Source organism: Myotis nattereri (genome assembly GCF_964212035.1).
Source record: "Myotis nattereri genome assembly, chromosome: 2".
NCBI lineage: Eukaryota > Metazoa > Chordata > Mammalia > Chiroptera > Vespertilionidae > Myotis > Myotis nattereri.
The window spans coordinates 149,606,733-149,619,816 of NC_138076.1; the positions used below are offsets into that span (position 1 = coordinate 149,606,733).

General features: G+C 40.8%; 1 protein-coding gene and 1 pseudogene across 3 annotated transcripts in view; both read right to left on the minus strand.

The window, feature by feature from the left end:
• Positions 1 to 479: 479 nt before the first annotated feature.
• Positions 480 to 13,084, minus strand: part of LOC308514246 (lysozyme C) — a 44,843-nt gene continuing 32,238 nt past the window's right edge. Inside the window, exons 3-6 of one of the 2 annotated variants that reach the window (XM_081084321.1) lie at positions 4,791 to 4,875; positions 3,719 to 3,883; positions 1,939 to 2,017; positions 480 to 1,394 (exon numbers count right to left, since the gene is read on the minus strand). In XM_081084321.1, the coding sequence (XP_080940447.1) occupies positions 1,328 to 1,394; positions 1,939 to 2,017; positions 3,719 to 3,883; positions 4,791 to 4,875 (396 nt within the window). In that variant the 3' untranslated portion in view covers positions 480 to 1,327. Of the gene's footprint in view, positions 1,395 to 1,938; positions 2,018 to 3,718; positions 3,884 to 4,790; positions 5,036 to 13,084 lie in introns of both variants that reach the window. The other variant, XM_081084322.1, reaches the window with a different exon arrangement.
• Positions 11,743 to 12,962, minus strand: LOC308514245 (eukaryotic initiation factor 4A-III-like; annotated as a pseudogene). Its single transcript has one exon. The product of its transcript is annotated as a eukaryotic initiation factor 4A-III-like (transcript).

The window sequence follows — 13,084 nt, forward strand, 5'->3', positions numbered from 1 at the left end:
CGGCTTTGAAGGAGGGGGAAGGGAAATAAAACAGTAATAGTCATTTTGGAGAGTGGGGACACCAATCCAGAAGGATTGCAGACAGGTGACTAAGACGCCTGGCAGATTTGAGGGCCCATATGAGATTTGTGGTAATGAATTTAAATGTATTTTCATTCATTTCAGACAGGGGGAGAGGGAGAGAAACATCAACTGTGAGATAGAATCATTGATTGGCTGCCTGCTGCATGTCCCCTACTGTGGATCAAGCCTGTAACCCAAGCATGAGCCCTGATAAGGAATTGAACCCTGACCTCCTGGCTCATGAGTCGATGCTTAATCACTGAGCCACACTGGCCAGGTGTGGTTATGAATTTAAAGTGAGATCTGTCAGCATGCCTGTGGGTTGTCTTTTTTCCCCAGCCATATAACCTGTTTGGGTGCAGGTGAGGTATAAGGAAATGTGAAGAGGGCTAAGTCATTTTGTCACACTAGAGAAAGACAAGGTATGAGTCCTTTAATGACAATGTTTATTTTTTTAACAACATGATAAGTTCACACTGGTGTTAATTAGCAATTATTTCAGTACTTTCAAACTCATTTGCCTCCAGTTTTAGTCATAATGCAGAAATCTAAGCTTATAAAATTAAGAAACAGCAACAGCTAATCTAATCCTTCTTGGTATTCCTTCATGATCAGCAAGATGCATAAAAAAGTTCTTTAAAGGGCTAAAGTAGGTGGATATATAAATTGCGAGTTCATTTTTAAAGCTGTATAAAAGTAACATTTCTAAGAAAGCATTTAAACCAAAGATCACACTTAATCAAAACAATATTCTTAATCCAGGCCGTCTCCATTTTCAGCTATTTGGCATTCTGTTCTTTTGTAAATTTGATATTGCCCAACAAAGAATGGTTATCTTTTACTGTTTTGGGAGACGAATGAACAGATGAACACATCACATGCCTACACAGCTGAGATTTTGCCTGAGGTCAATGTGTTTTAAGATAGTTTTTTGTTACATATATATCAAACATTGAGGAATACTGGTGTCATTCAAGATGAAGTCTTTGATTAAGAACTGAATGTACTGGAGACGTATTTGGTAATCAAGATTTAGGTAAATTTTCACCAGCAGTAGCTCTATCAGCACACTGAAACATGTTGTAGACTTACTACCCAATAATTAACACATTAGACAACCTTAGCCTCTTAGAAGAAAGACCGTATTTTGCTCCTGCTTCTGTAAAAACATTATTTATTTGAAAAAAGTGTGAACTGTTACTCAACTGCTACTTCCTGAATAGGAAAATGAGAAATAAGGAGCTGAAGAAGGAAAGCTGTCCAGTTACACTCCACAGCCCTGGGTATACTGAGTGAGATCTTGGTTTTGACAGTGATTTCTCCAGGCCACCCTGTAGGGAAAGGTGAAACACACAGTGATAAGGTTAAAGCATATCTTCACTGTGATAGACATACATCAAATCCTTTGTGAGGACAAACTATTTTAACACTATATGAAATACAGGCTTTTGATAGATCCAGGTATTGCTATTTATTAAATGGAGATATGTACACCCAATACTTCACTTCTCCCCAAAGCCCTGGCTACAGCATAGTATGCTGACCACGAGAGTCACGTGCATTTCCTAACAGCCACTGCAAAGTGCATTCTACATTTACCTCATTCCAAACATTTCAAAATAGGACAAGGAACTGGTAGAGTGTGGAGAATCTTAGAAATTCTAGAAATCCCCTCAAATTAGTGGAGGAGTAAGACAAAAAGATTCTGAATCTGTTAAAATGTTAAAATAGATTGCTTCTAAGTGATACTTTTTTTTGCATAAATCTAAATCTGCAACTTTCAGTTCTCAGTAGCATATGGTGGCCCTGAAAATCTTCTCTCACCTCTCTCCTAGCACAGGGCAAAAAAGATTTCCCCTCTAAGCTTACACATACCATGCGTTGATTCCTTGTGGATCCTCGACAACCCTCTTGGCACAGGTTACATCTTGAGTGATGTCATCTTGAAGCAAAACTGAAAAACAGGTGGTGAGAAATGAAGACAACTTTCACAGAAATTTCATTTTATGTTTAGGTTTAGCCCATTTTATTCTCTTAGGCTAAGGAATGGACACTACAATTATTTTCCACAAGTTATGCATCTGTGAATGTTGGGAGGAAACTCAGATACCAAAGTCATTGGAAGCTCTGGAATTATCAAGTAATGTGATAGAGAGATAGTTCTCTCTGTAATAAGCACTACTAGAAGAAAAGGAGGAACCAGCCTAGTAATTTTTAATCAGCAATTCTACTACTAGAAATTTCCCCTAAAGAAATAAGAGCCCTGGCCAGTTTTTCTCAGTGGTTAGAGCATCGGCCAACAGACCTGAAGGGTCTAGGGGTGGATTCACAATCAAGGGCGTGTACCTCGGTTGCAGGCTCCATCCATGGCTCCAGTCTGGGCACATGTGGGAGGCAACCAATCAATGTGTCTCTCTCACATTGATGTTTCTCTCTCTCTCTCTCTCTCTCTCTCTCTCTCTCTCTCTCTCTTCCTCTCTCCCTCTCCCTCTCCCCCCCTCTATCTAAAAAAAAAAAAGGAAAAAAGATCCATTTTTCCCCAAAATAAAATAAAATAAAAGAATAAAAATAAAATAAAAAATTAATAAAAATAAATCAAGATTGGTATTTGTTAACATATAAATAATTTTGTGTGATAAAGAACAAATTGTAAAGCAGTATATATAGTACAATTTCATTTTTGTTAAAACACACATTGTGCCTGGCCGGTGTGCTCAGTGGTTGAGCATCAACCCATGAACCAGGAGATCACGGTTGGATTCCTGGTCAGGGTACATGCCCAGGTTTTGGGCTTAATCCCCAGTAGGGGGCGTGCAGGAGGCAGCCAATCCATGTTTCTCACATGGATGTTTCTCCCTCTCCCTTCCTCTCTCTCCAAAATCAGTAATAATAATAAAAAATAACCATAAAGAGCACCACACATTATCACATATTTATATGTAGGTATATTTATACATGACATAGCTTTATATTCACAGACATGATTGATATGTATTCTATCTAGAACAATATATACCTAAAGTTACTAGTAGTCATAAGTGTCTTGGTAGTAAGAATTTTTATTCAGTGACCAAAGATTATTATCGAATACAAAATATTTTTAAAATGAATTAACTGGATACAAAAGAATATTCTAAGAATAATGTTTTCTACTAGAATTTTAACATTTAGAAATTTAACGATATCAATTTTATAATACTTCACCAATATTTTCATTTTTATGATTTGATTTGATTTGATTTTTTAAAGTCAGAGTCACCTTTTTTTTAATCCTCACCTGAGGATATGCGTGTGTGTTTTTTAATTTTAGAGAAAGGAGAGAGAGAGAGAGGAGAGAGAGAGAGAGAGAGAGAGAGAGAGAGAGAGAGAGAGAGAGAGAAATATTAATTGGTTGCCTCCCATACGCACCCGAACTAGGGACTGAACTGGAAACCTAGGTATACCTCACCTTGTGCCCTGACAAGGACTCGAACCCGAAACCTTTTGTTGTACGGGATGATGCTCCAACCAACTGAGCCACTCAGCCAGAGTGAGATGGCATTCTTCTAGGTCCCTGTGGAACTTTTCAAAACCTTTTCATTTGTATTGAATCTCTATTCTTGTAAGCATAACCAGATGGGTCCTGTGCCATCACTTAAACGTTATTTTCTCTTACCGTTGCAGTTTATACCACAGGCGTTAACTGCTCCTGGGGTTTTGCCATCATCGCACCAGTAGTGGCTATTGATCTGGAATATCCCATAATCAGTGCTGCTGTCTCCAGGATTGTAGTTTGTAGCTTGTGTGTTGTAACTACTTTCCCATTGGGCCAAACACACCCCTGAAAATAACATATTTTTAGTAATAAATAGCAATAACATATGATACATACTGCATACCATAATCAGTTCTATATAGCTAATTTTATTTTACTAATGACTCACTTTATAAGTATAAAGATGTAGAAGAGGAAAGACTATTTCATAGTCCATCCATCCATATATCCATCAAACCATTCATTCATTCATTCAAAAATAGTTATTAAGGGGAAGTGTTTGAATTCAACCTAAACATACATTGATAACATTGACAAAAATGGGCTAAAATACAAAGTAACGTTTACACAGGCACATCTAGGATTGCATAGAAAAAAATCAAAACAGTTAATCAACTAGAGCAAGAAAGAATAATAAGATGGCATTTCATGCTGCATTTCAGCGATCCTGACATAAACAGTGATTGAGAGGAAATAGGTTCCTACAGCCCCTGTACTGCGATATCAACATAATTAAAAACAAACAAACAAAACACTTTGCTATGAAAAGCCTCATGTCATGCAGGGGGATTAAAAAAGAGAAAAATGCTGCATTATTCTAGGCTCACAGAGCCCCGGTTCCACCCGGAAAAGAGCAGGAGTCAAGCACGCGCTCAAATGTGTCAGTCAGCCTGCATGTGCCACTGAGTCTGCGGCAAGGGGCAGCTTGGTAGCACTCGGAGAGTACAACGGGTGGTGGTTTGCTTAGAATGGTGCACAATTTTGCACTCCCGTGCTCTCATTCCTTCATCTGGCATTTCTGTTTATGAAGGAACAAGTTGATATAAGTTTTTAACCATTTTAAGTATAAAAATCCTCAAATAACTTTTTTTAAAGAAGTCCATTCACGCAAAGACCTTTCTCAGTATTCATCCTCTGTTAGTATCTGTTGCACCCCTGGCTGGCTATTTGGAAGTAGGGAGAGGTAACTTACAGTTTGCCAGGCTCACTCCCCTGTAGCCATCCATCCCAAGTCTTTTCAAGGTTCTGGCCAGCTCACACCTCTCATAGACCTTGGCCTGGACGGCGACAGAGAGAAGGAGAAGCCCCAGAGTCAGGAGAGCCTTCATGTTGACTGTGAAACCAGACTGCTCAGCTGGCCAGGGGAGGCTGGCCCCAGTATTTAACCTCTTTTAACTTCCTTCTTCTCCTAGTGGTTTGGAGGCTCCACCCTTTGAGCTATGTGGAAAACAGGAACAATTTTTTGGCTCACTGACTTCAAAAGGTTACAAGAATTAATCCACACGAAATTGATGGAATGACATTTTTTAAAGACCTGGCTCAGGAATAATTGGTATTAGCACTGTTTTCAAAATGGGAACTTTCTCTTATTTTTTAAAAAAATATATTTCTTTATTGATTTCAGAGCGAAAGGGAGAAGGAGAGAGAGATAGAAACATCAATGATGAGAGAAAATCATTGTTTGGCTGCCTCCTGCATGCCCCCTACTGGGGATGGAGCCCACAACCCAGGCATGTGCCCTTGGCCGGAATCAAACCCGGGACCCTTCAGTCCACAGGCTGGCACCTATCCACGGAGCCAAGCCGGTCAGGGCTCTCTTATTTTTATGAATTTAAGCAACTCTAAAGGAAAAAAACAACCCACAAACAAACACTTTACACAAAATGAAAATGAGCTCTGATTTTTCATTAACATTCATTTCATTAAATTGTTTTGTGTACTCACAGAAAGAGAAACTAAAAAAAAACAATCCAATTTACCATTACAACAAAAAAAATTAAGCTACCTAGGAATAAACTTAACTAAGGAGGTAAAAGACCTGTTCTTCAAAAACTACAGGACGTCGAAAAAAGAGATAGAGGAAGACATAAACAAATGAAAGAATATACCTGTTTACATATTGGTAGAATCAACATCATTAAAATGTCCATACTACCCAAAGCAATCTATAGATCCAATGCAATCCCCATTAATATACCAATGGCATATTTCACAGAAATAGAACAAACTCTCCAATAATTTATATGCAATTAAAAAAAAAAAACCACTCCCAAAGGCCGTAGTAATCCTGAGAAAGAACAAAGTTGGAGGGATCACAATACCAGATATCAAGCTGTATTACAAAGCCACTGTTCTCAAAACTTCCTGGTACTGGCACAAGAACAGACATATAGGCCAATGGAACAGAATGGAGAACCCAGAAATCGACCCAAGCCATTATGCTCAATTAATATTTGACAAAGGAGGAAAGAGCATACAATGGGGTCAAGACAATCTCTTCAATAAATGTGTTGGGAAAACTGGACAGATACATGCAAAAAATGAAACTAGACCACCAACTTACACCATACACAAAAATAAACTCAAAATGGATAAAGGACTTAAACATAAGATGGGAAACCATAAAAATCTTAGAAGAATCCATAGGCAACAAAATAGCAGACATATGTCAAAGCAGTATTTTTACCAATACAGCTCCGAGGACAAAGGAAACTAAGAAAAAAGTAAAGAAATGGGACTATATCAAAATAAAAAGCTTGTGCATAGCAAAAAAAAAAAAAATTGTTTTGTGTGTGTTCATATGCTGTTTTCATCTTTTTCAACTTAAAATTATTTTATGTACTCATTGCATAAAAGAACGTGACACCTTGTCTGTCGTTTTAATAGGCGTGTAGCACCACACAATGTTGCCCAGCCAGATCTGTACTTTAACTGTTTTGTAAAATTTTTTAAAAATATATTTTTATTGATTTTAGAGAGGGAGAGAGAAATAGAAACATCAATGATGAGAGAGAATCAGTGATCTGCTGCCTCCTGCTCACCTCACAGGATCAGCCCTTAACCCAGGCATGTGCCCTGACCAGGAATCGAATTGTGACCTCATAGGTCGACGCTCAACCACTGAGCCACACCGGCTGGTCTACTTTAATTTTATTTTTATTACTATGATACGTGTTTGTTTGTTTTTTTTTTAAATAAATAAGCCTCATGTGAATAACATCCCTAACACCTTTTCAACATGCCTTACCTCAGATTTCCATGTTAAAACGTAGGGGTCATTATAAAGTTGGGGAACTTTATAATCAAACCTACAGAATAGCAGAATATGCCGCTTGAAAACCAGCCCTTTTGGCAGATTAATTCTTTTAACCCTTTGAGCTGAAGGCAATTATGTGCCTGAAGCAGAACATAAATTTGTACAGAAGTTAATAACCTACAATATTACGGAAGATGCTTGTCAGCTCTGAGGCAGCACATAACAAACTCTACTGACCAGCTATTATCTTCCATTAGTTCCCCATATATTCAGCTTCCCATGGTTCGCTGCCCTTGGAAGAATAAGGCTCTTTTCCTCTGTCTTGTCATTTCTCTAAAAATGTATTGTTCTTGGTAAAGATGCTATGAAAACGCAGGTGCTAGCCACCTCTTGGAGCTACTCAACCCTGCATTTCTCCCAAGCATATATGAGATGTGCATTTTATGAACATGTTTCTTTTTCCTTGTTAATCTGTCTTTTGTTACAAAGTCCCAGCTGAAACTCTACTAGGGTAGAAGGGAAGGGATTTTTTTTTTCCCCTCTTGTACTGTTTCTGGCAATGAGGATGGGACATTAAAAGACTGGGATAGTCCACTCTCCCCAGAGACTGCAGTTGAGTTATGGGATAAGTGACAACAGACAACAGAAGGTAAGAATTCTCACCAGGTCAGTGTCCCATATCGGACTAGTCAAAAGAGGAGGGTAACATTTTCTCCTTGTCTCTTCTTTCCAAATTTATAATGGCAGGAGAAAATCACTAGTAAAAATAGATCTTGAATTATGACTCTTATAAATTTGCTTTGGGGCACCCATAGGTTATTGATTCTTAGCTTGCCAGAAACAGTCAGGTTTTCTTTTGTCTCTGTCTTTTGTCTCATTTTTCATAAAAATGAAAATCATAAGATGAGCATCTCCATTTGTCTTATTTTATGAACCCAAAACTTGGCTTTGTAACCAGTGAGAATGCTCTCTGGTTTCTGCCACTTGTGGGTGGGGAGGGACGTTCATTGTCAAGCTTGCATCAGGCAGCCAGCTGGCTAGGAACCTAAGATGTGAAAAACAGCATTCTCTTCGTCTAAATGTGCCAGCTTTCCGGAGAGTATGTAATATATATATATATATATATATATATATATATATATATATATTATTGATTTCAGAGAGGAAGGGAGAGGGAGAGAGAGATAGAAACATCAATGATGAGAGAGAATCATTGATCGGCTGCCTTCTGCATATGCTTCACACAAACAGGGCCTGCAACCCGGGCATGTGCCGACAACGAATCAAACCGTGACCTTCTGGTTCATAGGTCAACACTCAACCACTGAGCCATGCCAGCCAAGCTGGAGAGTTTATCTTAATAAAGAGTCCCAGAATATAAAGAACCATTGTCATATCTACCTTAGTTGCCTTGTTTGCGCTGGAAAAATTTCCATCCCAGTATCTCTTTTCCAGTAACATGGATGAATGGGTCTGTGATTTAAGGTGTCTCAATTTGTGGGAGATAGAAGTTTCTTTACTACCTGTGACAGTGAGGTCTTTGCTTTCTTAGGTTATCTTTGGAGTGGCTCTGCATCTTGAGAAATCTGCATCTTTTATGCACTCTTTGGAGACAGCTCTTATGTCCATGGTTAAGCCATAAAAAGGCTTATTGGTATGTAGTGACAACTGAAATAGATACATCTTTGAAGATCTGGCCTTTCACATCTAAAAGGATTTTTAAGAGAGCTCTTATCCTAAACAAATGTCCTACAGGAAGGAAGGAAGGAAGGAAGGAAGGAAGGAAGGAAGGAAGGAAGGAAGGAAGGGAGGGAGGGAGGAAGGAGAGAGATAGATAGATATAGAAGAATGCCTTAGTGTGTGTGTGTGTGTATGTGTGTGGCAGGGGGTGGGGTGGGGTGACTGAATGGGAGATGATATTTGCAAACAACAGCTCTGACAAAAGGTCAATATTCAAAACATTAAAGAACTCATACAACTCAACACCAAACAAACAAACAATCCAAATAAAAAACAGGCAGAGGACCTGAAAAGACACCTCTCCCAAGAAGAGATACAAACGGCCAATAGCTATATGAAAAGATGTTCAATTTCACCGGCTATTAGTGAAATGCAAATCAAAACTACAAGGAGATATCACTTCACACCTATTAGAATGGCTGTTATCAACAAGACTAGTAAGAAGTTTTGAGAGGCTGTGGAGAAAAAAGAACCCTCATTCACTGCTGGTAGGAATGTAAACTCTACAGCCACTATGGAAACAGGTATGGAGTTTCCTCAAAAAAAAATTAATAGAGTTACATTTAACCCAACAACCCCTCTTCTGGGTATCTACCCAAAAATTTTGAAAACGTATTCACAAATATATATGCACCCTTATATTCATTGTAGTATTATTCATGGTGGCCAAGACACAGAAACAAACAAAGTATCCTTCAGTAGATTCTTGGATAAAGATGTGATAAATGTATACAATGGAATACGACTCAGCTGCAAGAAAAGATGAAATACTGCCATTTGCAACAACATGGATAGATCTTGAGAATATCATGCTAAGTGAAATGTCAGACAGAAAAATCAAGAACCATATGACTTCTCATATGTGGGAGATAAAACTGGAAGCAACAAATGAACAAACAAGGCAAACAAAAACTCCTAGACACAGGCAACAGTAAGGTGGTTACCAGAGGGAAGGGGGATGGGAGGCTTAGCTAAGAGTAAAGGGGTCACATATGTGGTGACAACCCAGCTGGTGTGGCTCAGCGGTTGAGCTTCAACCCAGGAACTAAGAGGTCACTGGTTCAATTCCTGGTCAGGCCACATGCCTGAGTTTCAGACTCAAACCCCAGTAGGGGGCATGCAGGAGGCAGCCGATCAATGATGTGTCTCTCTCATTGATGTTTCTATCTCTATCCCTCTCCCTTCCTGTCTCCCTACAATTCAATAAAGGGGAAAATATATATATATGATGACAGAAGATTTGACTTTGGGTGGTAAGCACACAATACAATATACAGATGATATATCATAGAAATGTACACTTGAAACCTATCTAATTTTATTAACCCAATCACCCCTATAAATTTAATTTTTAAAAATGCAACAAACAAACACTAAACAAACAAAACCAAACAAAAACATGAAAACCCCAAAACACTTCCTTAACAATTTTAGGAGGTGGAGACCAAGCTTCACACAAATGTCAAAACAGCAAGTGATACTGAAGCAGGTGTGAAACTTACATAAGTACTGGTAGCCCGGAAATTGCTTTCAGGAAGACCCAGAAAATGCAACAAAGACTTCATTTATTGTTCCTTACTCTGTAAGCAGACCCCATAAGGTCCGGGACTTCCTATACAGGGTGTCCCCCCAAAATGTACACACACTTTAGCCCTAGCAGGGTTTGGCTCAGTGGATAGAGCGTTGGCCCACGGACTGAAGGGTACCGAGTTTGACTCCAGTCAAGGGCATGTACCTTGGTTGCAGGCTCGATCCTAGCCCTGGTCGGGGGTGTGCAGGAGGCAACCAATAAATTGTCTCTCTCACATCGATGTTTCTGTCGCTGTGTCTCACCCACTTCCGTCCACTCTCTCTAAAAATCTATGGGGAAATATTCTTGGATGAGGATTAACAACAATAAAAAATGTATACACACTTAAACAACCGATAGCTGCATAGTCTATTACATTTTGAAAATGAAATATATTCTGCCTTATAATTATTCACAGTGTGTATACATTTTTGGGGGGATACCTGTATTTTGGGCCTTCACTGAAAAAAAAAATTCATTGGACTCACATCTTAAAAAAAAAAAAAAAAAAAAAAGCACCTTAAATAGTACCTAGATTTCTGGTAACAGGCAACTATGTCCCTGAGTTCCTTCTTAGATAAAACCTACTTCTTTTCTCAGTCCCATGGAAATATTAATCTTTTCATGTTTTTAAAATGTAAGCATCCTGATAGATAAGCGCTGGTTAAAGCAACCCCCAAGACAGGGGATAGAGGAGAGTTTAAAAAACAAACTGCTGCTTGCTATTTCCATAGGCTCCCTTGACCAAAATTTTAGTCCACAGACTCCAAAGGATTACCTATTAAAGACAAATAAAAATTTCCCAAGTCTTCTCCACAAATATTGGTAAAGAGCTTTAGTCATCTGAGTAGGTAAACTTGTTCCATCTGCCAAAAACACCACTTAGATCCAATCATTCATTTATAAGCTAGTTGAGTTTTGTACTATTGACTGTATTATTGTGGCTTTTAAAATAAAAGCTCAGAGGTCTCTCATTGCATCTGTCGGTGCTTGTATGTATGTTATTTATGTAATATTTTTCTCCCTCCAGGTATTATTTCTAAAAACTAACTTGTAAAAGAGTTCTTTTTAATTGGCTTAAAGAAAATATAAGCACTTATAATCTTTAAGGCTAGTCAAATAAGCTTATCTCTGCTAGATGTTTGGGATGATAAAATTGTAACTTCAACCTAAGAACAAAACATACAATAAAAATGATTTGCTTAATGTATGTTAAGATGGCAGAAAAATAAAGCCACATGTTTAACTTTTTAAGTTGTTACTGTAATTTTTTTTTCAACGTTTAAAATATTTAATGAAAAAGACCAAGAGCAAAACATTATTTACACGTGGGTAAGAAAAGCAGACAGACCCAAAACCGCATCCTGGACGGGTTGCGAGGCACCACTAGACTTGTTTCCCGTTGCAAGAACTTTGTGTCCTTCCTACATTCTCCCCGTGAGCTGCAGGTATTGTCACGTCCTGACAATGTGGTCAGAGGGGTCAAGGTTCAATTCCCATGAACCTCCTTAAACAACCTGCTCTGGACAGTCCCGAGGGGACAGAGCTGGCCAGCTCGTCCCCAGCGCAGCAGACGCCTCAGATCAGATCGGCAACGTTCCCGGGCATCTCGTGGATCTGCGTGGAGCAGTACTGCTCCATGTCCCGCAGGATGCGGATGTCGTCCCTCTTCACGAAGTTGATGGCCACGCGCTTCCGGCCGTACCGTACGCCCCGACCGCCCGATTCTGTGGATGTAGAGCTCCCGGTTGTTGGGCAGGTCGTAGTTGATGACCAGGGACACCTGAGGGACGTCCAGGCCGCGGGCCCAGATGTCGGTGGAGACGAGCACCCAGCTGGCGCCGGAGCGGAACTCCCTCATGATGGACTCCCGCTCCTTCTGCGGCATGTCCCCCTGCATCGACGACACCGTGAGGTTGGCTTCTCTCATTTTCTCCTTCAGCCAGTCCACCTTCCTCTTGCTGTTGCAGAAGATGACGGCTTGCGTGATGGTCAGCGTGTCGTGGAGGGCACACAGCGTGTCCAATTTCCACTCTTCTCTTTCCACCGCCACGAAAAACTGCTTGATGCCTTCCAGCGCCAACTCATCACGCTTCACCAGGATGCGGCTGGGGTCCGTCATGAACCTGCTGGTCATCTCCAGGATCGCGTGGGGCAGCGTGGCGCTGAGGAGCACCACCTGCGTGGCGGGGGGCAGGTACCTGTAGACGTCGTAAATCTGCTCCTTGAAACCTTTATTCAACATCTCATCAGCCTCATCCAAAACCAACATCTTGATCGCACGTGTCCTCAGACTCCTGCGCCGAATCATATCAAAGACACGCCCCGGCGTGCCGGCCACCGCGTGCTGCCCGTGGTCCAGCTTCCGGAGTCCTCGCCCACGTGGGTGCCCTCGATGCAGGCGTGGCACTGCACCTTCATGTCATCGCCCAGCGCGAGCAGGCCCTTCTGGATCTGCACGGCCAGCTCTCTCGTGGGGGCCAAGATCAGAGCCTGGGTCTCACGGACCTGGATGTCCAGACACTGGAGGACAGAAATGCTGAAGGTGGCGGTCCTGACCGTGCCAGACTGAGCCTGCGCGATGACGTCTCTCCCTCTAATTTTCTGCCTGATGGTGCGCCGCTGGATGGCGGATGGCTTTTCAAACCCATAGGTGTAGATGCCTCGCAGCAGGTCCCCCCGCAGGCCATGGTGTCGAACGTGGGCGTCATGTCCACTTCCTCGCTGGTCTCGAATTCCACTTTGGTCACGTCTTCCTCTTTGAGCAGCCGCTTCTGCGCCGACCCTGAGTTCACCATCGTGGTGGTGGGTTCCCAAAGGTGGGGGCGGCGGCGAAGAATTGATGACACGGAGACTGGGTTCAGTTGATCAGCATGGTTAGATTCTCTTCTCTTTCTGTTACTGTAATTTTTGCAAGGAA